The sequence below is a fragment of the Mirounga leonina genome, unplaced genomic scaffold, assembly GCF_011800145.1.
Source record: "Mirounga leonina isolate KUSES-001 unplaced genomic scaffold, KU_Mleo_1.0 Mir_178, whole genome shotgun sequence".
NCBI lineage: Eukaryota > Metazoa > Chordata > Mammalia > Carnivora > Phocidae > Mirounga > Mirounga leonina.
This window is the reverse complement of record NW_023270464.1, coordinates 25,049,317-25,073,082: the sequence shown is the minus strand read 5'-3', so window position 1 is coordinate 25,073,082 and position 23,766 is coordinate 25,049,317. Positions and strand designations below refer to the sequence as shown.

At 50.9% G+C, this 23,766-nt stretch overlaps 2 protein-coding genes and 2 long non-coding RNA genes across 10 annotated transcripts in view; 3 read left to right on the top strand and 1 right to left on the bottom strand.

The window, feature by feature from the left end:
* Positions 1 to 23,766, bottom strand: part of TM6SF1 (transmembrane 6 superfamily member 1) — a 27,129-nt gene extending 3,363 nt beyond the window's left edge. The window contains exons 1-10 of one of the 7 annotated variants that reach the window (XM_035024240.1): positions 23,598 to 23,675; positions 19,836 to 19,914; positions 18,485 to 18,588; positions 15,329 to 15,426; positions 11,332 to 11,435; positions 9,638 to 9,720; positions 8,902 to 9,023; positions 7,098 to 7,202; positions 4,918 to 5,010; positions 4,614 to 4,733 (exon numbers count right to left, since the gene is read on the bottom strand). In XM_035024240.1, the coding sequence (XP_034880131.1) occupies positions 4,614 to 4,733; positions 4,918 to 5,010; positions 7,098 to 7,202; positions 8,902 to 9,023; positions 9,638 to 9,720; positions 11,332 to 11,435; positions 15,329 to 15,349 (648 nt within the window). In that variant the 5' untranslated portion in view covers positions 15,350 to 15,426; positions 18,485 to 18,588; positions 19,836 to 19,914; positions 23,598 to 23,675. Of the gene's footprint in view, positions 1 to 3,047; positions 3,126 to 3,923; positions 4,417 to 4,613; positions 4,734 to 4,917; positions 5,011 to 7,097; positions 7,203 to 8,388; positions 8,874 to 8,901; positions 9,024 to 9,637; positions 9,721 to 11,331; positions 11,436 to 15,328; positions 15,427 to 18,484; positions 18,589 to 19,015; positions 19,097 to 19,835; positions 19,915 to 23,597 lie in introns of those variants that run through there. The other 6 variants (XM_035024239.1, XM_035024237.1, XM_035024236.1 and 3 more) reach the window with 6 other exon arrangements.
* LOC118023108 lies at positions 45 to 4,775 on the top strand. Its single transcript, XR_004682670.1, has 2 exons — positions 45 to 2,335; positions 3,048 to 4,775. It is a non-coding gene; the product is annotated as an uncharacterized LOC118023108 (long non-coding RNA).
* Positions 11,431 to 14,036, top strand: LOC118023106. Its single transcript, XM_035024244.1, has one exon. It carries the CDS (start codon positions 12,642 to 12,644, stop codon positions 13,587 to 13,589), a length of 948 nt encoding a protein of 315 aa, XP_034880135.1. The 5' UTR covers positions 11,431 to 12,641; the 3' UTR covers positions 13,590 to 14,036.
* LOC118023110 lies at positions 18,885 to 22,421 on the top strand. Its single transcript, XR_004682672.1, has 2 exons — positions 18,885 to 19,180; positions 21,384 to 22,421. It is a non-coding gene; the product is annotated as an uncharacterized LOC118023110 (long non-coding RNA).

Genomic DNA, 23,766 nt, shown 5'->3' with positions numbered 1-23,766 from the left:
TTTTAATGGATGACTAGAATGGAAAATGCGGCCCAAAAAAAAAAAAAGCCAAGAACGGTTAAATTTTAATAGCTCCCTTTTCTTATATTTAGAGACAACATGGAAAGGATGGCTAAAAATCATGATCTCGGTTCCAGAAAGAAGAGCTGAAAGAGTATCATGTGTCCACATAAGTATCATAGGCCAAAACTAATATTGGGACAGCAGCCAGGCTATTTGGCTGATACAATATAAGTAGTTAATCCAGAACTGTGTCATTTTTTAGGGTTTTCTGAACAGCACAGTCCAGGGGTTAAGAACACTGCATCTGGAACCAGACCTCCAGTGTCAGAGCCCATCTCTACCGGCAGTATGACCTTGGGTTAGGTACGTAACCTTTTTTGGCTTCCTCGTCTATAAAAGTAGGATAATATGGAGCCTACCTCGTAGGGATTGCTATGCCTGTTCAATGAGCTGATCTTTGTGGAGTGCTTAGGGCAGGGCCAAGAGAATCGCCTGTTCATGTCTGAAATTCTACTTTGTTGAGAACTCAGGTGGGCTCTTTGTTTCTAGATACCCTTGCTGACCTTTTGACAATTTCAAGACGATCTGTCTCCACCAAAGGATAATCATGTGAAGACATTAAACCCAAAGTCTAATTTTAATACTAAATAAAGATGTTTTCTGATGAATTACACTTGAAGCAAACTATTAAAAGAGGATTTGCATTAGTATCCCAATTATCCATGTTCTTCCGAAATCTTTCAGGTATTTCCTAAAGGTTTCCATAAGGAAAAAAAACATAAAATTCGCCTCCAGGAGAGTCAACTCTACAACCAAATTATCCACAGATAAGCTTCCAGACCCTTTTGTGAGGAAGTACACAGCATCCGCTGTAGCCAGGGAGTGGGAGAGTCTGAGCAGCCAGTGGGAAGGGGTGTTTCCCGACCCAGGGGAGACTGTTCCTGCTTCCAGGCCTGTGGGTGGCACTGGATGGGCGGCAGGCTCCCTGACAAACCCACTGCGAGTCTATCCCAAAGCTCTCTCCCAGTCTCTCTGATCTTTAGGTAATAATATCTGTTACACATGGCTACAGATGAATGAATCTCCTGAGCAACACAAGGCACTTCCTCTCTAGACTCCTGTTGGGAATCTTAAACCAACAAGAAGAACAGCAACAAAGACCCACAGCGCATTCTGTGCCAGGCACTGTTGTAAGCCTTTTACATATATGCCCTCATTTAATCCCCTCCCAGCAGCTTTAGGAGAAAGCTCCTGTATTATCCTAACTTTCACAGCAGAGGAATCCAAGGTGGTGAAGGTCACGAGCTCCTCAGGGACAGGCTGAGATAACAACACAGTCTCTCTAGCGCTCGTGCTCTTAACCATATTGACTAGATTGTTTTCTTCTAATGTTCAGTGATATTTTAGCAGAGAAAAATTCTTCAGTTGCTAGAAGGTACTAATAATAAGTGGATCTAAGCAGCCTGCAATACTTTTCAAACTAGACTTGCAACTTCAATCCTACAATAGGAATTTTATAAGAAAAGACAATTGAGTTATGAATAAGTCCCCACTGGCTCTTTGGTGTAAAATGTGTCCTGCTTATTTGATTTTATTTTACTTTTTGATTTCTGAAGACAGCAGATTTGGCAGTTTCCTACAGAATCTGAAATCAGGGACCCATAAGAACTTAACATGTTTTCCATGGACTTGTACTGATCTAGAAATTTTTCAAAGATTTTTTTTTCTTACTAAATCACAGAGTCTTGGGAGTTCACTAGACCTTTCAAGAAATGCAAACTTTGATAAAGTTAGTGGGATCGTGAGTGCATAAACCTTCTAAATGACAGTTTTAGCAGCGAGGGATGCGAGTTGGGTTAGGGAGGGTGTTTTCTGTGATGAAAGTTTCAGATGCCCTCCCAAGGCGAGAATTCGTTTCAGAAGCCAGTATTGGCCAGGTAGAAAACCAATCACATACCTGGAATTCAACATTCTCATCATGGGCACTTTGGTTCCAGTGTGATTTGTAACTTTTCCTTTGGCTAAACACTCCGAGTAGATAGATATTAAAGCCCAGCCCAGAGTTGTGGGACTGTCAGACACCCAGTTCTCAGATGACACCGTTCTGGGTTGGGAGAAACCTCCTTCTGACATTTGCAGGCTCTGGTCTGTAGCCTCCAGCTACCTTGTCAAACTGGGCAGTGGTGGATAAGCCCAAGGATTCCGGCAAGGCCCGGGGTCTGGCTGAAGCCCCTGCTACTGCTGCTGAGGGCTCTATCGGCCCCGCCGCCCTTTCCCGAACCGTCTGGCCGGAGCCACAGGGCCTGTCTGCAGGCCTGGCCCTCACCAGCAGGTACAGTCGGGATTAGTCTTAATGCTATCGCTTCAAGTGCCCCCTGGCCCCCAAGGTGTGACCTTCCCAAGCCTCCTGACTGCCCACTGTCCGCCTGGCTGGGTCCAACAGTGGCTCACTCTTGTCAGCCCCCTCAATGATGACGGTCCATGTTCCTGCACCGGGGCCCACTACGGGGCAGACCCAGGTACAGGGCCTGGAGAGGGACAGCAACCACGTCAAACTCTGAGCAAGCTAATCCTCGAAGGAAGGGACTGGTGAGAGTGAGGCTGGTGGGAGGCCCTCTCTCCTGGGGAGCACAGGAGAATAAGGCCAGGAAAATAAAAGCCAAGGTTTACTCCACCCTCTGACCTGCTGCCCGCTGCAACACCTAAACGCTTCCCTGGCCCAACACAGTGCACGCTGTGTCCCTGCCTCCCACCACCCAGAGGCTGGCTCCTCCAGGCCCATAAAAGGTCTGGCTTTGTGCCGTAGGACCCCACCGCCCCTAACGTCTGCATGAGAAGAGGGATACCAGTGGAGAAGAATGTGGGCATTGGGGTCAGGCAGGATTCCAGATCCCTATTCTGCCATTTAGTAACTGTGACCCCAGGCAAGTAATAAGCTGCCCAGAGCCTCTGCTTTCTTATCTTTAAGTAAGGCTTTAAAAAAACAAAACAAAACTGCAGGGGTAATGCTGTATTCGTCACACTGTTTCTTCTGGGGCACACAGGAAGACCACATTCATCTGCTTCCCGTGCAGTCAGTCAGGTTGGTGCCAGGCCTGGCTCTTGAAAATATCCCACATGATCTTTGCCCAAGCAAGAAAGAAGACTTCATTGTGTTAAGCCCCTGCGTATTTCCTACTCCAGCAGAGCACACAGCCCATCTTTACAGATAAGTAAGTACAACACTTAGCCTGCTTTGCCTCCCGTAAAGTAAGAGGTGAGAGCGCAGACCACTGTAGGGCCATGAGCTGTAAGCACTGGGTTTGCGGATTCCTCTGGAGACAGAACTAGACCTAGTGACGGGCTAGATGTAGTGGTGAGGGAATGGAAAAGGCTGTTTGCAGGGATGGTGGAAATGGGGGTAAGGTGTAGGGAAGGTCAGGAGTCCTATTTTAGACACTAACTCCAAGACAGCCAAGTGAAAAGACTGAGTCTGGGATTAGGTCTAGGAGTCTGGGAACAGTTTGGCCTAAAGACAGAAAATTGGAAGTCAGCTTATAGTTGGTATTGGAAGATATGGAAATAAAGGCTCAAAACCTGGCCTAAGGAATCAGCTAGTCAGAGGTCTGCCAAGAGGGTAAATATTAGTTCTCTTCCCTCTTAAGTCCTTCAGGGAAAGAACAGGAACCCTTACTTGGCAGATGCTGTACCAACTTTTTTGATACTAATACTCAAATTCTGTAATTGAGAATTACCTCAGACTGGGAGGAGTTAGCCTAAAGTATTAACCCATGAATCCTATAGCTATTTTCCCAGCCTGTAAAGGGCAGAGTGCTGTTGTACTGTCCCAAAACTGTATGTTCTGACCGCTTCCACATGAGCCTCATTCTGAGGCCTGCTCGAAAAGAGCAAGATGCAAGAGAATGATTTTACAAGATGGATTCATTTGTTTCTTTTTTATTTATAGTGAGAAGGGGGGAAAGATAAAATTACTTAATAATTTTCTTCCTTGTTCATAAGATCAGTTTGTCTTGCTGTTACCTTGTAAAAATGTACTTTGGGTAATAATACACTTCCATAGATAATTTTATTTCCAGTTCAGTGAAGTAAGCATTCGCTGAACCCGTGCTCATGCTCGAGGCCAGGGCCTTGACTGAGTAGCAGGGGGAAGGAATGGCATGACTGGGAACAGAATGTTCTCAAACCCAGTTTCCCTGGCTCAGTGTAGTGTAGCACAACAGAATCTGACATCTTCAGTGTGAGACAGACATCTCAAAGATGACGGCTCCCAATTCTTGTTTAGTAGCCATGGTGTTCAGAGACTGGGAGACAGCACCGGGAACCAGCGGTGCCCCTTGCTGGGTGTGTGACCTGGGACAGACCGTTAACCTCACTGGGCCTCAGCTTCCTCACCTGTAGAGCTGGCTGCCACACCTACCATGTAGTTATTGCAAGATCTGAATAACATGCATACGCAGAAATGTCTCCCAAAGAACTGCAGAACAAAAGGGGACGAGTCTAGGACCTGCTTCCTACCCACCCTTAAACACCAAGAAGAGATGTTTCTCAGATTCTTGACAATGACAGCCAGATCCCCAGCGGACGTTCTGAACAGAGCGTATGTTTAGTACCTGAGCTAGACCTCCGGCATGCATCAGTGTTATGTCAGGCATCCAGGAGCATCCAGGAACCACTAAGCCATAAAGCGCAATCACAAAGTAAGGGACAGAGTAGAAGAGATAGGCCAGCATCTGCATTGAACAGAGAAATAACATCGTCAGCAACTTCACAGCCTGGCCTGACGAAAAGCACCAAAGACGAACATTTTTATCTCTGAGAATATTAACTCCCGTTTCCTACATGGGTCCACACGTTCCCATTCTTAAAGAATGAACATTAACTTCAGAAAGACCATGGGCTTCATAACTACTTGACCTGGATTTTAGGATAAGCAGCAGGATCCTTTAGGTAGGGCTCTTGAAATTGTGTATAAAATCGGCAGAGCTCAGCCGGGCAATCCAAAGCAATCTGGGAACAAAAACGAATTCATTATAAAGTTACAATCACATCTGATTCTCAACGTTTGCTAAGAGGGCTGAATGTTCCGGGTTCAGCCACAAGCTGTTTTGCTATTTAACAAAAACTGTGTATCGTAGAAGCTCATCAGTAGAAGGGAAAGAAATATTCTACAGATCTACTCGAAGGAGATGAAGAAGTTAACAGTAGAGCAGGAAATAACTAATGCTCTATTCTTGGGTACCTCCTAAGTATCTAGATTTCCACCGGCCAAAACACAGCTCGCAGCTCGCGCTAGATTACCAGTTTCACTTCTCCTGGGAATAAATAGCTAGCCAGCTGTTCTGCGGGAAGAAAAGCACATCCCTAGACCAAATTCATCTTACTATGCATTGCAGACTTTAAAAAAACAGCCTCCTCCTCTCTCCAGTGGCTCACGGAGCACAGGGCCTTTGGGGGCAGTAAAGGGTGATCTGAAAGCAGGGTCGTCCTGTGTGAAGCCACATCCTGTGTCCACTTTGAAAGGGAGCGGGGAGCAGAGTTGGTCACAGCAGGCTCTTGGCCACAGAAGAGACACAGCCTCTCTGGCACGTAACCAGCCAGGTCCCCTCTGAGTCCCCTCCCTCCTGCATCACTCTTCATGTCTTTGGCCATAAATGCTGTCCCATCTAGATAGCATCTATGAACACGGGCCAGTGGCAGAGTTGGTAAAAAATGGGCCCAAACTTAAAAGCCCGTCTGCAAAAGTCCTGCCCACATGCACACATCTTTCTGGTGCACAGAGTGGATATGGCTATGCAGGAATACAGCTGGGGCTCATTTTTGTTGTTACTGTTCTTTTCGCTTTGGGAATTAGAGCAAACTAACCAAAGAACAGTTTTAAGGACGCCTGGCTGGCTCAGTCGGTAGCATGTGTGACTGTTCTCGGGATCATGGGTTTAAGCCCCATGTTGGGCATGGAGATTACTTAGGGAAAAAAAGCAGTTTTAACTGCTCTGTGCTCTGAGCAAAGCCTACGGCTCTGCTTTCTCCTTTACATCCCTTCCCTGTGCCACTCCTCCTATTAGCTGACTCGACTCCAGGAAATTCCTGATTTACTGATGGAGACCGCTCTGAAGACAGCTTCTCGCTCTGAACCCAGCCAGCCGCACAGAGTATATGGTTCAAGGACCCCAAGACAGTAAGTCAGCTACATCAGTTCACACTTGCCACTCGGCTCCCCAACTGTTGTGCAAGCCGGCAGGCTTAGAAGAGTAATTGTCACTGAGGCTGAATATAGTTACCCATATGATTCTGGCTGCTGAAATTCGTTTCCACTAAGAATAAACCATGAAACTAAGCACTGCAAAGGATCATCCATCAATAAAAATAGTAACCAGTAGGGCATCTGGGTGGCTCAGTCAGTTAAGTGTCTGCCTTCGGCTCAAGTCCCACGTCAGGCTCCCTGCTTGATGGGCAGCCTGCTTCTCCCTCACCATTGCTTGTGCTCCCTCTCTTGCACTCTCTCTCTCTCAAATAAATAAATAAGTAAATAAATAAAATATTAAGAAAAAAATAGTAACTAGTAACCCCATGTAGTGAACACTTACCACGTATAAGTGTTTGATGTTTATTCTCTTATTTAATCTTCAAAACAGCACCGTAAGATAGGTACTGTTATTTTATAACAGTACCTCAGAAGAAACTGAGGTCAAAGAGATTAAGTCATTTTTCAAGGCCACACAGCTGGTAAATAGCCAGGATCCTAACTCCTTACTCTGGGCCCTTCCTCAATGCCATGTCCCTACTCCGGGGAGCACAATCATGGAGGCCTCAGGTACCACCCTTCCCAAAGACATTTACATTTAAATCAGAAACAGCAAAGAAACCAAAGGAATGAGACTCTACTAGCTAATTTTTCAGGCACCCTAACATCGGGGAAGGAAGAGACTTCCAGGTGGGCTTAATCCAAGGAGCTGAAGGAGGTGCACGTGGGAGAGTGGCGGCAAGCAGGGCCGGGTCTCCAGGCTCTAACAGGAGGAATGTTGTGAGGGCACTAGGAAGTCTGATTAAATACATGTTTTTCTTTTTTTAATGTTACTTTGATCTGTGATGCTTACCAAGCCTCTAAACAGACAAAATCCAGTTGCCAGGAGGAGACACACGACCAACAATAAATCAAATGGTCTTCTCAGCAGGTCCTTGGCTTGGACTTCTTGAATGACCTAAAATAAGAGTTTGTAACCAATGAGCAGGCCCAGAGTGCCAAAGAAGAATCTGAGATCTGCTGACGCCTAAGTGCTATGGTGCTGGATGGGGAGAGAATTCAGCAGACAGGTGATTCATGTCATAAACCACTAGCCGCCTAACTTACGAAAATCATGTCCCGCCTCCTCTCTGCTTCCACTTTGCTCCTCTGTGAGATTGGGCTGGGTCATCCTGAAGGGCCTTTCAAGCTCTAAGAGTCGTATTTTTTTTTCTTGCAATAGGAGTTTTGTGATTATAAATGTAAGATACGTTCATTTTAAAAGTAAGGTAACCATAAACCCAACCCACTATTAAGAGTCACTATGTTTTTCCAGAGCCATCTATCATCTATCTGATCTACATTTATTTTTTACAAAATTAAGACTTTACATATAGCCAATTGTGTATTTGTTCTTTGGACCCTCAACAGCTATCTTATAAGCACTTGCCCACATTATTAAAGACTTCTAAAACGTAGTATCATGTGGAAGGACCATATTTCAGCCACTCACAGTGTTGGACATTTAGGCATTTGCACTGTTAATGTGATGGTGAGCAGTTCTGCACAAAGATCTTTGACTGCATCTCTCTGATGACCTTCCGAGGACAGGGCCTTCGACGTGGGATTACTAGGCTAAGGGGTTAAATTTGCTAAGGTTGATAACACCGCCACATTGCCTTGCAGAGCAAGTCTGGATTTGTGTTCCTAGCAGCACTGTGTGACCATGTCCATTTCTCCCTGGCCATCACTGTGTTTGAACATTTAAAAAATGGTAACAGTGTCCTGTGTCTCACGGCATGAACAGTGTTGACACACTGACGCGGAGACTTTTAAAAACCGTGGAGCCCAGGACGACGATGGGTACCGTTTGCTTTTTCTTCGTAACAACCACCTCGTTCCTCAAAAGGATATCAGTGCGTCATCCCGAGTGTGCACAGCGGGTGTCTCATTGTTTACAAATGAGGTGTTTGTAAATTACAGTGCATTTTAAGGAATTCTGTAAATCTTAGAGTCAACTGAATAATCATGTTCTGACAATCTCTAGTAATTCGTATTTCCGTATATCACTTTGCTTAAAGGATCTTGCTTAAGGATCTATTACCTATAAAAGGAAGAGAAACTTAGATGTTACTGGCTTAGAAATGAAGACCTTAACGGAGTACCTGCCCAGCCGGCACTGCTTCGCCTTGACCACCTTGGCTGTGAGTGGAAGGGAGGTGTCTCGGAAGACGTCCTGTAGCCAGTCTTCGTGTGCCTGGATCCCTTGGTACATTAGACCCTGAGGCTGTGTGTGCTACCCCGAACAGCAGGATCCCTCCAGCCTCCCCTTGGAAAGGCCCTGGCATCTCTGCAAGAGCTACCCAAATGCTCAAACACCAGGCCGTGTTTGTGTGTACTCCACACCCTGAACAGGCTCTGTTGGGAACAGTCAGTGTGACCCAGGGCACAGGAAGGTCCAGAAAGCACAGCCTGGCCAGTTGTAGCAGATGTATTCAGACAGAAACAGACCATCTCTGCCACTGTAACTAAGGTGTGACCAATGCACAGAATCAACACAGTCAAACGGTCTGCCCCAGACCTCCAGTGCCTGGAGGCACAGTTTGATCCAGTAGCCGGGAGATGTGAGTGCGCCCCGTGAGTTTGGGAACAGGTTACAGTTAACATAATAAAATCACCTTTGAGGGATAATTATAATTTTCTGATGGCTGATTATAGATTCTGAAACCAGCCCAGACAGGAAGACAAGTATATGGTATGCTTAAGAAGAAAGCAGGGCAAATGCGGGTTCCATACTTCCCTATTTAAAAGAAAGAGAGAGAGAGAAAGTCAAACGTTTGCCAAAAAGCATCTCTAAACACCAGTAACATTGAGGACACCCACCCCAAGTCATTTAACACTGTGCTGTGGACCAGACCATATTCTTCATGAGACCAAATAAAACAGGTCAATTTAAAACTATGAGGTGCACATTACCAGGCATGTCCTAGCTACCGTAATCTTAAAGAATATTTAATATAATACCCTGATTGTTTGCACACATAAATGATAACCCTTTCACGTTAACTTTTAAGAGCCTTAGTTCTCAAATACATTTATCGAATGTGTCAAGAGTTACGTATGATACAAAAAGTTGTAAGAAATATTTGCACACCGCAGACAGCCGCAGACACAAATTACCCCCTCTAGATCCTAAATGTCAGGAATCGCTGATTGTCTCATCGTTCAGCGTACACTTCTGAAAGTTGCTCAAAAGCATTTTTTAACAGGTGAAATGATGGAGGGGAAAAGGAAGGATTCTGCATAACCGCTTTTCAGTAAGCTTGGAATAACAACCAAGATGGCTTCTCTATTTACAAACACGCCCCCATTGTTTCAGAAGAGGAAAGTGAATGTTAAGATAAAGTTTCTTACCCACAATGTTTCCTGGCACAAAAACAACAATACTCATGATAATAGATCCAACCCAATAGAGGCCAATAGTTCTATAACTCTCCCTGCAACGAAAAAATGTCGGCTTAGTTCACTCGTCTTAGAATACTGTTAGCAAAAGATGGTCCACATGATTAGCATTATCCTAAGTAGTGAAGTGTATGAATCGCAACTTACTGAGCCGATAGTAATCAATCAACCCTAAGGGGCCCTAGTGATCAAATTTCATTTCCATCTGTGATATATTATAGAACCCTCTTTGTGTCCTTTGAATAGGAATTATGCTTGCTGCCCTGATCATCTGTTAAACTACAACACGGTCAATCACAGTCCAAGGAGTCCTGCATTTCACTGTGTCCTATGAAACTCACAGCAGGAAAGGAAAAAGACGGTTCAAAACAGAAGGGAAACTGGACCCATTTTAAAGCATTACAATGAGTATGAGTAACAGGATGTGAAATGGACTTTCCCTGGTGTCAGAATTGTGGCCAGAGCCCTAGTGATGAAGATCATAAGTGCCACCTAGCCCGTGTCCTAATGGGGCAGCTGGACGCGGACCCCGAATCTTCATAGGCGAGGTTGACAAAAAGCTCTTTCAGCTGGTAACCCTGCTACCCCACCTCCGTAAGGGGCCATGAGAGATCACAGGGAGATTCTCTGAAGAGAAACGGAGGTGGACCTTTCTGCCTTGCCCCACCTCCCAAGCCAAGAGCTGCCACTTCCCAAGAGGCCAGTTCACAATGACTGGGACTGTCAGCAGGAGGACAAACAAGAATCTTCTTCCATAGCAGAACTTCTCTAATAGAGCCAAAGAAACTCCAACCCACTCCTGGCCACCTCCAAGCAGAGTCCAGGCATTCTCTGAAATACCTGACGTATGCCCTGGAGGCTTGGGAACGTTCATGAAGAGATAGGCTAGGACCTGAAAGAGTCCCAAACTCAGCTGGAGCTGTCCTTGAGCTCATGACTGAGGGGGCAGGGGCATAGGGCAAGGAGTTGGTCATGCTGAATTTCCACCTCAATCTGGGGCAAGAATGCATCATTTTCTCCAACCTGGAGCCACGGGAAGGCCTGGGAAGGTAGCTGGGCTTGAAAGGATCCTGCCACAAAGGGTACACGTTCTGGGTGACAGGGACGCCAGGAGAAAGCCGCCGTGGGTGTCCCAGCAAGGGCGGGGAAGTCCCACGAACTCAGCCAGCAAGAGCACTGCTCACGTCAGGCCTCTGTGCCACACACAGTCTCCTGGGGTAGGGGTCTCTGAAGAGCCCACACCTGGGCTCCACACGACAGTCCTGGCATAGCAGAACTGAGGGCACCGATCCCCAGAAACCAGAAATCGTCATGTAAGACTCTGCCCCCCTTTCTTTAGCCCCACGTGCATCCCCGAGGACCCAGCTGCAGACGAGACTGTCCTTCTTGGACAACAGAGTCAGAAGCGTAAGGGGTCTGCCCAAGCTGTCCCCATGGCAGGGGATCATCCAAAGGGGACCTGTTCAAAAGGCAGCGGGGCCAAGAAAGGAACTTGTGTTGACTACGTCTAACTCATGTCCGTGGAGCGTATCTTCACGTGCATGTATAGCTGTTTGTGCCCTGCCCCTCTGTCTGGTTTCCTTACATACGTGCGTATCGGCTGCTAGGCTGGCAAAGGGACACACCCGGCGGACGGACTGACTTACTCCCACGCTATGGCCGCCACCATCACCAGATACATCAGATAATGAGCAGAGCCGTCCCAGTAGCAGATCATGTGCCCATACGCAGTGTTCAGATACGGTTCACCCTAAGGAAAGAGCAAAAGAGGAGTCTACTTTAAATAGGACTCAAACATCTCCACCCAGGACACCAGACCTGTATTTCAAGTAAAATGGAACAGCAGAGCTGGCTTGTGTTCGTCTGCTAAGCTAAACCTAGCCTCAGTCCCATACGGGACTCTTCCCGTACAAACTTTGCCCTGGAGCCGCCGTCGCCAGAGTCTGCCATGGGATGGCCCCGAGCCTGCCTGGCCATCCTCTGGGTGACGCACGTGGACAGTGACACCAGGCAGGTGGAATCGTGGGCAACCATGGTTGCACGGCTAACGCGCCGAGGCCGAGTCAAATCTGGGACCAAAGGTGCGTCAGCTCTGGCCGGAGGGGGTGGCCAGAGAAGACCCCGCCCGCCACAACCACCAGCTGCCCTGCGTCATTCGCCTGCGTGCTGATCCCCAGGCTTGTTGGGCTGAGGCTGAGGAAGGCACATCTTGCCCACACCCAGACACACAGACAGACAGACGGACAGGCACCCCACCCCCTCGACCTTCCCAGCCACCCTACGGGACCCACAGCTCACTCCACTCTACAGATGAGGAAACAGGGCACCAAGGGGTCACAGGACCAGCCTAAGGTCACATAGCGAACGCCTAGCACGGAGCATACCATCAAGAAAAGCCACACTTCTCCTGAGAAATTAATTTTATGAACCTGAGATTTTATGACGCACTACATTTCCCTCTTCCGGACGGCTCCCAGAAAGTCACGGTCTAATTCGCAGGGGAGTTAATGTCATTCTGACGCCCCCTCGTTCTTTCTCCTCGCTCCCACGTTCATGCTCTCCTGCCTTGTGTCCCCCTGAGACGCCCTCAGTCCTGTCGGCAGCGGCCAAGAAGCGGCCCCGCTGGAGCCCCACGCTCCCGGGGCAGGGACTGCTCTGTCGCCACTCCCCACACATCTGATGGCATGAGGACCGTGGAGCAGGTGGGAGTGCCTCGGCAGCTGGACTTGCGTGCCCGCGTCCCTTCTCTCTGACATGCTATGACTGGACAAAGCAATGCCGTGTCACGACATCATGGTCATGCCTATGCACCTGGCCCTCGGAGCCGGCCTCGCCTGGTGGCTTGATGGGTGTCTTTAACTGGACGGCCCTTTGAGGGCCCTCCAAACGCCCCTGAACTCCTTCCACTCCTCAGCTTCTGCCCTCCGCCGAGCCCCGCCCAGCCTCCCGATGAACCATGACAGCACCCAGCCCACCTGGCTCAAAGCCACAGGGCCATTTTTGTCACTCCTCTCTCCTCTGCAGTCTGCGGGCAAGTCTGGTCAATTCTCTCTCTGAGGTCACTGCGGGCCACCCTCCCTGTCCGTACATGGCCCTGTTCAAGCCCTCAGTGCCCCTCACGGAGCCAGTCCCACACGGTCTCTCTGTCTCCCTCTCTTGCCAATCCACCTGCCAGATGAAGACTCATGAGGCCTGGCTCCTAACGCATCTCTTCCACTCAAAAGCCTCCCAAAGCTGGTGGCCGCCCGCAGGCCCGGCCCCACCTCCCCTACCTGGCAGCCAGGCGCCCAGAACCTGGCCCTGCAAACCTTCCCAGAGCGACACTCCATCCCAGCTTCTCATGCCTCACCACTTGACACCCTCAACACCTCAACCTCTGCCCCCTTTCAGCAGCCACCTCCTCCCCGAGAGCTCCCCACTCTTTGGACTCAGAGGTCCCAGGCTCTCCAGCTGTTCCGTCTGCCTCTTGGCCTCACAATCCGCTTCAGGGACTCTTCTGGCCACGGCCTCCAGAGGTCCACTCACTCCACCCTCAGCCATCTTCTCTCTCCCCCTTCTCCCGAGCAAGACTTCAGGTACCATCTATACTCAGATGGCCCCCAAATTTCTCTGTCAGGAATGGTCCTCAGAGCTCAAGACCTGCAAAGCCCTGCCAACTGGGACATCTGCCAGGATGTCCCTCCACCACCTGAAACTCCACATGTCCCCAAATGAACTCAACATCATCCCTGCACACCTGCACCCTGGGCTGACCATGGGGAGACACCTGCCTTTTCTCACCTCCAAGCTCTTGATCAAGCCGACCCTTCTCCTTGGAATGCCCTCCACCCTCCTCATCTATCTGGAAAATGTTTACCTTCCAATGTCATTGCCATTTGAAAAAATGCTAGAGCAGTGTCACTAATTCAGTGAGGACTCCCCTGACCGCTTCCAGGCCCAGTTCTTCCCTGCGTACAGGCTGACCTTGTTTTATCGCCCTTCACTTTACTGTGCATTGCAGACATTGTGTTTTTTACAAACTGAAGGTTTGTGGCAACCCTGCGTCAAGCAAGTCTCTCGGGGCCGTTTCTCCAACAGCATTTACTCGCTGTGTGTCTCTGAGTCACATTTGGGTAATCCTGGCGATATTTCAAGCTTTTCCATTATTATTCTCTTTGTGATGGTGATCTGGGACCGGTGATCTCTGATGTCACTACTGTGACTGTTTGGGGGCCCCACGAACTGCACCCATATACGATGGCGATTGTTGGGTGTGGTCTGACTGCTTCGCCTACCTGCATCCCTCCCTCCCTCTCTCTCCCTGTCCTCGGCAAACTTCACTGTTGTCTTATTTTAAGAAACTGCCACAGCCACCCCAAACCTTCAGCAGCCACCCTCCTGATCAGTCAGCAGCCAGCGACATCACGGTAAAGACCCTCCACCAGCAAAAAGATGAGGACTCGTTGAAAGCTCAGATAATAATCAAGTTTTTAGCAAAAAAGTATTTTAATATTAAGGTATATACGGTTTTTAGACGCAATGCTCTTGTACACTTCATAGACTACCGTATAGTGTAAATACAACTTTTAGGTGCATCGGGAAGCCAAAACCTTCATGTGGCTTGCTTTATTGTGATATTTGCTTTATTGCAACGGTCCGGGACCGAACCCGCACTATCTCCACAGTGTGCCCATACCCTGTGCCCAACTCCTGTCTGCGGGGCTGAACTCCCCGTCATCCCTCTAGTTTAATAACACCACCATTCTCCCAAAAGCAGGAAGCAAGAGGTCTTCTTGGACCTTACTCTCCCCATCACCCCCAGCTAATTAATCCCTGAGTCCTACCCACTCCAAGCACTCAAAGCCTCTGAAATTCGTCCCTCCTCCCTACCTCCTGTGCTTGGCTCTGCCTAGGCCATCCTCAAGCCCTTGCTGGCCCTGCAAAAGCCTCCTGACTTGAGTCCCAGCTCTCAGCCCAGACACTCCCCTTCAAGCCCATCGTTCCCAGAGCTGACTGCATGTTCCCTGACTCGAATTCTTCCTTCGAATGTGAGATAAAATCCAAACTCCCTTTGCTTAACACATGAAGCTCGCCGTTACTTGAAACACAGATGAAAACTGTACTTTCCTGTGTGACCTTGAGTAAGTTACTTAACCTCTGGAGCTGGATTCATCACACCACTAAAACAGGGGAAGAGGACTAGCTCTCTCAAGGGCAGGTAGCACTATAATATGACAGCGAGGGAAGGATCATCGCCATCAAATGGCTTCATTAAGTGTCTGTGTTCTCTAACACACGTAAGACCGACCTGGGCTTTCGGATATAGTAATGTTTTAATAATAAGACACTAAATACTAAATTAATACTAAATTCCTTTAGAGTATCTCATTTATATTAAATACAAGCAAAGGAAAAAGGTAGTGGACCAGGTGTGAGGGAGAAGGTATCAGATGAAGATGCTGAAAAGAAGTGTCTCCCATGATCAAATCCTAACTTTCTGCTTCACTTCCCACATGAATAAACCACCTACATCTGTGGCAGTAAAAGAAATACCACGGATCTTACCACCTTACACTAAATGTAGGGATTTCATCTTTCTGAGCAATGGGACTTGGGGTGCTGACCCTTCGGCATAAGGCTTACAGTCACTAAGTGATCCCATACCTCTCTCAAGTAGTACGTCATGAACCCGTCAATGATTCCATCCTGTTCCAAGCCTATGATGAGGTTCACCACGCTGGTAAATCCGAAAACTGCATACACTAGAGCAAAGGAAGAAGTAGTTATTTATTTATTTATATTTTTGTAAATTAATCTCTACGCTCAGTGTGGGGCTTGAACCCACAACCTCCAAGATCAAGAGTCACACACCCCACTGACTGAGCCAGCCAGGCGCCCCAAGAAAGCAATAGTTTAAAAAGCAGTAGCTCAGGAGGCAATGACTAAGAGCTTGGCATTCACCAAAAATGGTGACTTCGTCTTCATCTTTTCCAGAAGACTCTGAGCACTGTCAAGATGGACAAACAGAAGGTCCCTCCTGTACAGAAGGACCCTCGCCTTTGTTATGGATCTCCGTGTCATTGCCCGAGTGCTCTCTCCAAGGGGACACCCACCAGGGGGACAGAATGACATGCTCACCCACTAACTGTGCCACGGGATCCTACCAGGTCACCCCATCCATCCTCCACAACCTACCAGTGGCTGCCCGGGGCCATACCAGCATCCCGCCTGCAGCCAGCTCGTCTGCTGTTTGCCCTAGTCCACACTGAAGAGCCTAAAGACGGATGATGACTGATGGGCAAGTTGTAAGAAGAAAGGCCAGTGATTTTTAAAATGGGTACAAGACGGCACAATTGAATACGAAAGAAGCCAAGCCACAACGTCTTAGAGAATCTCACTCAGGTTGTGAGAATCTCCTAAACAGGCTTAAAGCTACCAGCAACACACAGCTATAGAATGATACGTTTTACATGGCAAAAGATCAACTTAGTGCATGTTAGTTTATCAATAAGGATGCATTTTCAAGCTGTACCCCATCAGAAGCCCTGTGGCGGGCACGGGTAGGACAAGAATTCGAAGGTGGACAGAAGAACAGCCATGATAAAATGGGGAGGTTACTTCCCAGAGAAGGGAAGCCAGCCTTGCCAAGTCTGCAGCCAAGCCCCCGGCGTTCACATCTTCCCCAGGATGCAAGGCCCGCAAGTGCCCTGCCCTACAGACCCTGCCTTCCCGTGCCTTCCAGGTCTGTGCTCCAGACCTTGCTGTCAGGATCAGCCCCCGAAGGTCCCCCAGGAAAGAAAGCGCTCGGCATCTGATCACTGAGGCTGACGGGAGTGTCGGATGCTGGGTCCAAGGTGACAAGCCCCGGCCCCAGGGCTGCAGTGTGCTCAAGCTAGGACATGGATGAGAACAGAGGGCTGAGGGCGTAGGAACAAGGGTGCTCAATCCTGGGGAATTGGGAGAGACCCAAGTCAGCTAAGCATGGGCTCCACGGAGTGGGGTGGAAAGACAGCAGCAGGAGACCACTCTCGAAACCTAGGCTGGGGTCAGAGCAAAGACAGGTGGTGTGCGGCCAGAGAAATGATGTGGGCCTTGAACTCAGACAGGTCCAACTCACCTCCCCACTGGCTGTCCAACCTTAGGCAAGTCACATGATTTACCTAAGCTTCAGGGTCTTTTATATGCAAGTTGGGAGAAATTAGTTACAATTCTTCTTCCCCTCCCCACCTTTGCCAAGATCCACGGTGGGCAGAGAATATTCCCCATGCCATTGATGATGGACGCAGCCACACGACTTCCTTTGGCCACTGGAGTATGCATGGAAGTGACAGTGGCCAACTCCCAAGTCTCCTCTGCCATGAGAAGGGCCCACCATGGGGAGCTGCTGGTCCAAGAACAAGGAGACACATGGGACAGCTCTGAATATGACCCGCAGCCTGATGCACAACAGTCCTAGCTAACCTGCAGACCCGTGAGCGTGGGCACTAAATGTTTGTACCCAAGACTGGAAGTACCCGAAGTGTGGGTACAGAAGACAGGCATAAACAAAATGGAGTATGACTCAGCCATAAACAAAGAAGGAAATCCTGCCATTTCCAACAACCTGGGTGGACTCTGAGGGCACTGTGCTAAGCGAGATGAGTCAGCAGAGAAAGACCGAGACTGTGTGATCTCACTCGGGGACGTGGAAGCCAAACAAGCTGAACTCATAGAAACAGAGGCTGGAACGGTGGTTGCAGGGCCGGTGAGTGGGGGACAGACACGGGGAGACGCCGGGCAAAGGGTACAAACTCCCAGTTGTAAGATGAGTAAGTTGACAGCGTGGTGACTGCGGTGAACAAGACTGCACTGTACCCTAAATGTCCTCACCACACGCCAGAAAAAGGCAATTCTGTGAGGTGAGGGACCCTGCGGCGAACAACCCCGTTGTGCCCACCATCTCACGGTGCAGCCGTGTATCACATCGTCACGGGGTAGACCTTACGCCTGCCCGGTGTCAGGCGTCAGTTACATCCCCGAAAAGCCGCAGAAACATGGGAAATGTCTGTTGCCAGCCCCCGGCAGGGGACGCGCTTGAAGGCGGGACGGCTTGGCTGGAGGCAGCGTGGTGCAAAGAAGAGCGTGGCTTCGGGGGTCAATGCCGTTCTCACTATGTGACCTTGACCACGTGTCTTAGCGGCTCCGAGCCCGCGTCTTCATCTGTAAGGGGAGGGCATCTGTTGCGAGGATTAAATAAGCTAATACTTTGAAGTGCTCGGGGCCACACCAGGCACGCTCGCTGTAAGTGCTGGATCAGGGGTGTTTTCACTTACGTAATGCACGAGCGTACTTCGCAGGCACTGTTTAAATATTTGACTAATATCACCGAATGTTTGTAGCAGCCCTCCACGGGGAGCACTGTTTTCCTCAGTGGACCAAGACACTGTACAGCTCAGTTCCACGCCGGGTGGAGGGGGCGGCAAGAAGCAAGGCAAAGGCAAGAAGCACGGGAAGGAGCCGCTGCAAGAGTCGAGGGCAGAGGTCAGAGCACGGCTGGGGGTGGGGGTGAGGAACAGAGGGGCCTCCTGCTTGGCCCTGGCAGTGACTTTCCGCCATGATCCCTGCTGGGAAAGGGTGGGGTCCATGGCTCAGAGGAGGTGTTCATCTGGAGGGGAGGACTGCGTTGCCCTGAAACACTCCTCCGTTTCCTGCCACTTCCCCAGTGGGGCTCAGGGTATGGGAGACAGACTCCTTCTTTGTGGAGGAAGCGTGATGAAGGTGAAGGCCCAAGAGCTGTGCTGCGAGGTGGACACCAACCGTTTCCCTCGCATGGAGACGTACCATAGAACAGTGGGTCCCGGGGTGGTTTTCTTTTGACCAGGACACGAGCCAGCAGGGCTACCAGGACCAAGATGAGGCCAGCAACCCCTACAATTGTCCAGGAACTGCAACGACCAGAACAGGGAGGCGGTCACTTATCGAAATAAACATGTTGATGCATGGAATTTCCTGGCTATTGAATGCATTCCCCCCACCTCTGCCTCTGCATCCAGTTCCAGTGCTGTGGGCTTAGCCAGGTTTCTCTGCAGTGCTTTGGCCCCCACGGGCCACCCGTGTGACTTTCAGGGACTGGAACCACCAGCTCCTCGCTCTTCCCAGCCTGCCCACCTGCACCCTCCACCCCATCCCAGCCCACCCTGAAGATGGCCCCTGCCTCACTGCCTCTGCGTCCACCCCCCACCCCCGCTCCTCCCAGTCCCGTTCCCCAGTGACTGACAGGCCTAACCACCAAATCTGCCACCTCCCTCAGAGCCAGCCAGAAACCTTCGGACTGAGCTCCAGGGAGCACAGAAGAATCACAGCTACACACACCTTCCAGGAGGACCAGGAGGAAGGGCCCCAGGATGTGTATAATCAAAGGGGCCAGAGGATGAGGCCAATCCAAGGAAGGAAGAGTTGGGCCAGAGCTGCGGCCAGAAGGAAGCCAGCTCCACACACCCGGGGCAGCAAGCCAGAGTCCAACCCCGCGCCTGGAAGGTAAGGTGAGGCTAGGGTGGGCACAGGAAAAGGACCCGATACCAAGGAGACCAGGGGCCAAGGCCCCCTCCCAGTGGGACAGCATTAGGGCGTGAGGCTCGGTTGAGTTAGCAGTCAAGACACCTAGAGTCTAGGACCTACTCTGCTACTGCCTAGCTGGGCGACCTGAGCAAAGTCCTGTCATTTCATCATCTGTTTATTAACTAATTTTAAAACATATTAAGGATAAAATGTTTTCTGCACCACTATGTGCCAGGCACTGTGGATGAATGGAGGACGTCCCTGTCTCCACGGAGGGTCCTATCTCAATGGACTCCGAGCTCTCTCACCCAGAGGTCACCTCTAGACCTACAGAGATTCTCTCTCACACCTCCAGCACCAAGCAGGGCTTGCAGTCCTAGACAGAGGGCCATGGCCCTCTCCAGCAGCCTGCTACACCACAGCCTCCTCAACAGCCCTTCAGAGCTGCCACAAACAGCACTCCTTGGCCGAAACCCCTCCACACCACAGCAGACCGACAAGGGGACTTTTGGATCACCTCTGCCATATGCCCTGGGACTTCTGGAAAGTACCTTTCTCAGTCACAGATTCCACAACCTAACAATACCTACTGACAGCTGAGGGACAAACTCATGCTGAAGTTCACTCCACTCACCTGCAGCTGGAATGGTTGTTAGAAATCTGCCCCCAGTGTAAGATAGGTCAGTGAGGAAGTGGGAAGAGATCCATCCAACCTGCAGGTAGATGGGCCCACAGGAGACTGGTCACAGGTGCAGGAGAGCTGTATCTCCAGCACCTGACCCTGGCCCCACAAAGAGTCAGGGAATGGGCTCTGGGCATCAGGAGCACCCAGATTTCCAAATGCCACCCTCGACCTACAGAATCAAATACTTTGGGGTGAGGCATGGGAATATGCAGCTTTTTTCAAGATACCTGGATGAATATGACAAAGAAAGTCTGCCTGGGGACTTCCGTTAGGATAATAAGAATTGAATGGATGAAGGAGGGAAAGAGGGGAAAAGAAGCCAGGAAGGAGAAATGGATGGATGGATGGATGGTGGATAATGAATGAATGGACAGATGATGGATCATGGATGGTGGATGGTGATTGAATGGATGGGTGGATGGATGGTGTATAGATGGATGATTGGTGGTAGATGGATGGATGGATGGATGGATGGCTGGTGGATGAATGGATGGATGAATGGATAGATGATGGATGGTGGATGGCAAATGAATAGATGGATAGATGGATGGATGGATGGATAGATGATGAATGGTGGATAGTGAATGAATGGATGGATGGTGGATGGAAGGATGATGGATGGTGGATGATGGATGATATATGGTGGATGGATGGATGGATGATGGATGGTAAATGAATGGATGAATGGATGATGGATGGTGAATGATGGATGGATGACGGATGGTGGATGGATGGATGGATTACACACTTTTATGATAAGAATGAGGATGACTGTGTCAATGTCCAGTTAAGACGCTGAAATAGGAAATTTCTAGTGTTGCACATCAGTGGCTCCTCCTGTAGGGATAAGCTAAAGGAGCAGAGGATGGAAGAGGAAGTTGATGTGGGTCAGGAACATGATACTGGACTGAAGCATCCATGAAAAGGGAAGAGGTTAGGTGTGCTAGGTAAGCTGACAAGCATTTTAATCACATTCTGAGGCAGGTGGTAGCCAGGACGTAACCCCCATCCCTGCTCTTACAAGGGCCTATGCTTACAGCTGGCACATCACGCAGCTGGTGCTCTTCTGGAGTATGAGAGCAGCGTAAATTGGTTCACCTGTGTGCTCTCACACTCGCCACCTGGGGGAGGAGCAAAGAACGGAGAGAAACTGGGGCAGCAGATCCTGTGTGTATCCCAGTGACCACCAAGTGCAGAACCTGCTCAGAACAGGGAGAGAAGGATCCAGCAGGGACTTGGGGGGCGGGGGGGAGGGGGTAAGGGCTGAGACACACCCAAGGGTGAAAACGTTGCTAGTCTTGGAATGGGGGGGGTTACTGATGCCCTTCCATGAAGGGGACACCTACTCAAAGGGGATGTGTATGGGTGAGCATGAGTAGAGAAAGTGTGTGTGTGTGTGTGTGTGTGTGTGTGAGAGAGAGAGAGAGAGAGGATGAGACTGAGAGATCCCAACTCTTTCCTGACTCCATAACCTGCCTTGCTTTTTCTGGTTTTCAGGCTTTTGTAAAAGGCCGGGTGGGAAGGAAGCTTCAACTAATCCAACTGATTCAAACCTACCTGAGGGCCCGCTAGCACAAGGCCCTGTGCTGGGCCCAACAATGCCACGGGGAGCTGTGGCTGGGGAAGGTGAGTTCTGACCACAGGAAAGTAACTCTCGTGGCAGAAGTGTGATCCCAGGGGGCTAGGTGGATGGAGAGATTACGGGTGCTTGGAGGGAGGTTCTGGAAAAGGAAGAGGCGGCATTGGTGGGAGGCCATCAAGTCAGGTATGACTTCAACAGTCGAGTCAGAGAGGAAGGCCTCCTGGTCAGCGCTTACTGCGGGAGCCAGGGCAAGGAGGCAGGCCGTTGAGGAGCATCCAAGGGCTGGGGCACGGAAGCTCCTGGGGGAGGCTCTGCCAGGGCCCGGGGTGGGGAACTGCAGGGAGGAAACAGATGTTAGCCCAGCCCTGGGGCCAGTGTGGAAGGGGACGGTGGGAGCTGGGAGCGGAGAAAGAAGACAGAGCCAGAGGCCACTGGGATTGTAACCTGCAGGGGGATGGGAAGAATCACTGGAACCAGTTATTCAAAACTCTGCAGGGCTTAGCACTGTGCTCAATAATACACGGCAATACATAATTCAGTGTATGCTCAGTAAATGCCGTCACCATCCTGCCAGGGGCTGAGGCCGAAATCTCCGAGTCATCCTCAGACCCTCTCTAGGACATGCAGACCTTCAGTAAGCTGCACTGCTCTCCCTTCCAAATACCCCTGCGCCCCGCCACCGCACCCCTCTGCTCCCACTGCTCCCCGTTCCCCTACGTGGAAGGCTCTGTCCCCACCTCTTCCTGTGGCCACCTCCTGCACACGTCACCTCCTCCAAGAAGCTTCCCCTGACCGCCAGTCCCCTTCCCTCATATCACCCCATTTTTCTTTATTGATGTCTGTCTCAACACTCGCCTCCCCAGCCTTTCCTGGCTTGTCCATGGCTATATCCCCAACCGTTGGAACGATGTCAAGCACAGAATATGTACTCAATAAATATTTGTTGAACTGCGCATGATGCCACCGTAGAAATGCAGGGTCTCCTGGGCACTGTGTTCACAGACATGGGACATTTGCTGCCCAGAGCTGCTGCTTCCAGGAGATGCACCCCGAGACTGGGTCAGACCAAGGGCCTCACTGCCAGTGCCCAGGGAGCGCTCCGTATGGATGGGGGCCATCTGGATAAGGCTGTCAGCAAGTGGTGGCCCCAGCAGAGAGAGAGAGAGAGCGAGAAAGGGAGAAGGAAGTCACCGCCCTGGAGGCAGACACTTATCCTCAGCCCCAAGGTCTGGAGGGGGTTTGCCGTGTGCAGACTGATGCAATTTCCTCAGCACCAACTGCTGCGGGAAACCTAATAGGTTAACTTCCTCGTCCCCGCGGACAGCAGGGAACACCAGCAGGCACGGAGGCCTGGCACCTGTCCCACCGGCCGGGCAGGCGCGCAGCTGCCCGGCGCAGGGTGGCCTAGCCCAAGACTGAGGCGGGGCTTTGAACCAAACCCATCCGCGGCCTCTGTCGGCCCCACCCATTTCCTTGGCCTTGAACTGCTCGGCCTCCCTCCCCTGCGCTGTCCTACCCCCAGCGGCGCCACAATAGGATACAAATACAGGCCATTTGACAGGCCAGACAACTGAGGCCGGGCCACACGGGTAGTGCCGAAGGCACGCCGAGAACCCTGTCGGCCCGGGGTATTTCTGCTAGTCATTCACAACAGTTTCTAAAATTAATAAGAAATGAGAAGTATGTGTGTGTCCATACATGGACACGTCCCTGTGAAACGCGAAACGAACACGGCCCGACCCGAGAGAACACGGCCACGCTCGTCGGTGGTGGTGCCTGCGCCCCCACACCCCCACACCCCTGCCCCTGAGCTGCTCAAGGGCAGGGGCATTGCCTCGTTGACCTCCGCCCCCCGGACACCGGGCCCGGGGTCGGCACGGCGCGCGCGCCCCACACTTGGCTCCAGAACCGCACCGAAGGGCCGGGACGCCCGCCCGAGCCCAGCGCCCCCGCCCCCGCGCCCGCGCCCGCGCGCCCCACCCCGGCCCGGCGCGGGGAGCCCCCGGAGACCCGCCGGCCCCCGCCCTGCAGGTGGCGGCGCGAGCCCCCTCGGGAAAGTTGCCGGGGCTCGTGCGGCGCGGGGGCCACTTGGCCGCCCCCCGCCGCCCCCGCCGCGCGCGCCCACTCACTCGTGCTGGGCCGCCAGGTGGTTGAAGACGTAAGTGACCGGGATGGCCGAGAGGGACAGCACGAAGACCCCGGTGGCCGCAGAGGCACTCATCGCCGCCGCCGCGCCGCTCGCCCTTCAGCGCATCCCGCGCGGCGCCCCGCCCCAGCTTCCGGCAGCGCCCGCGCCCC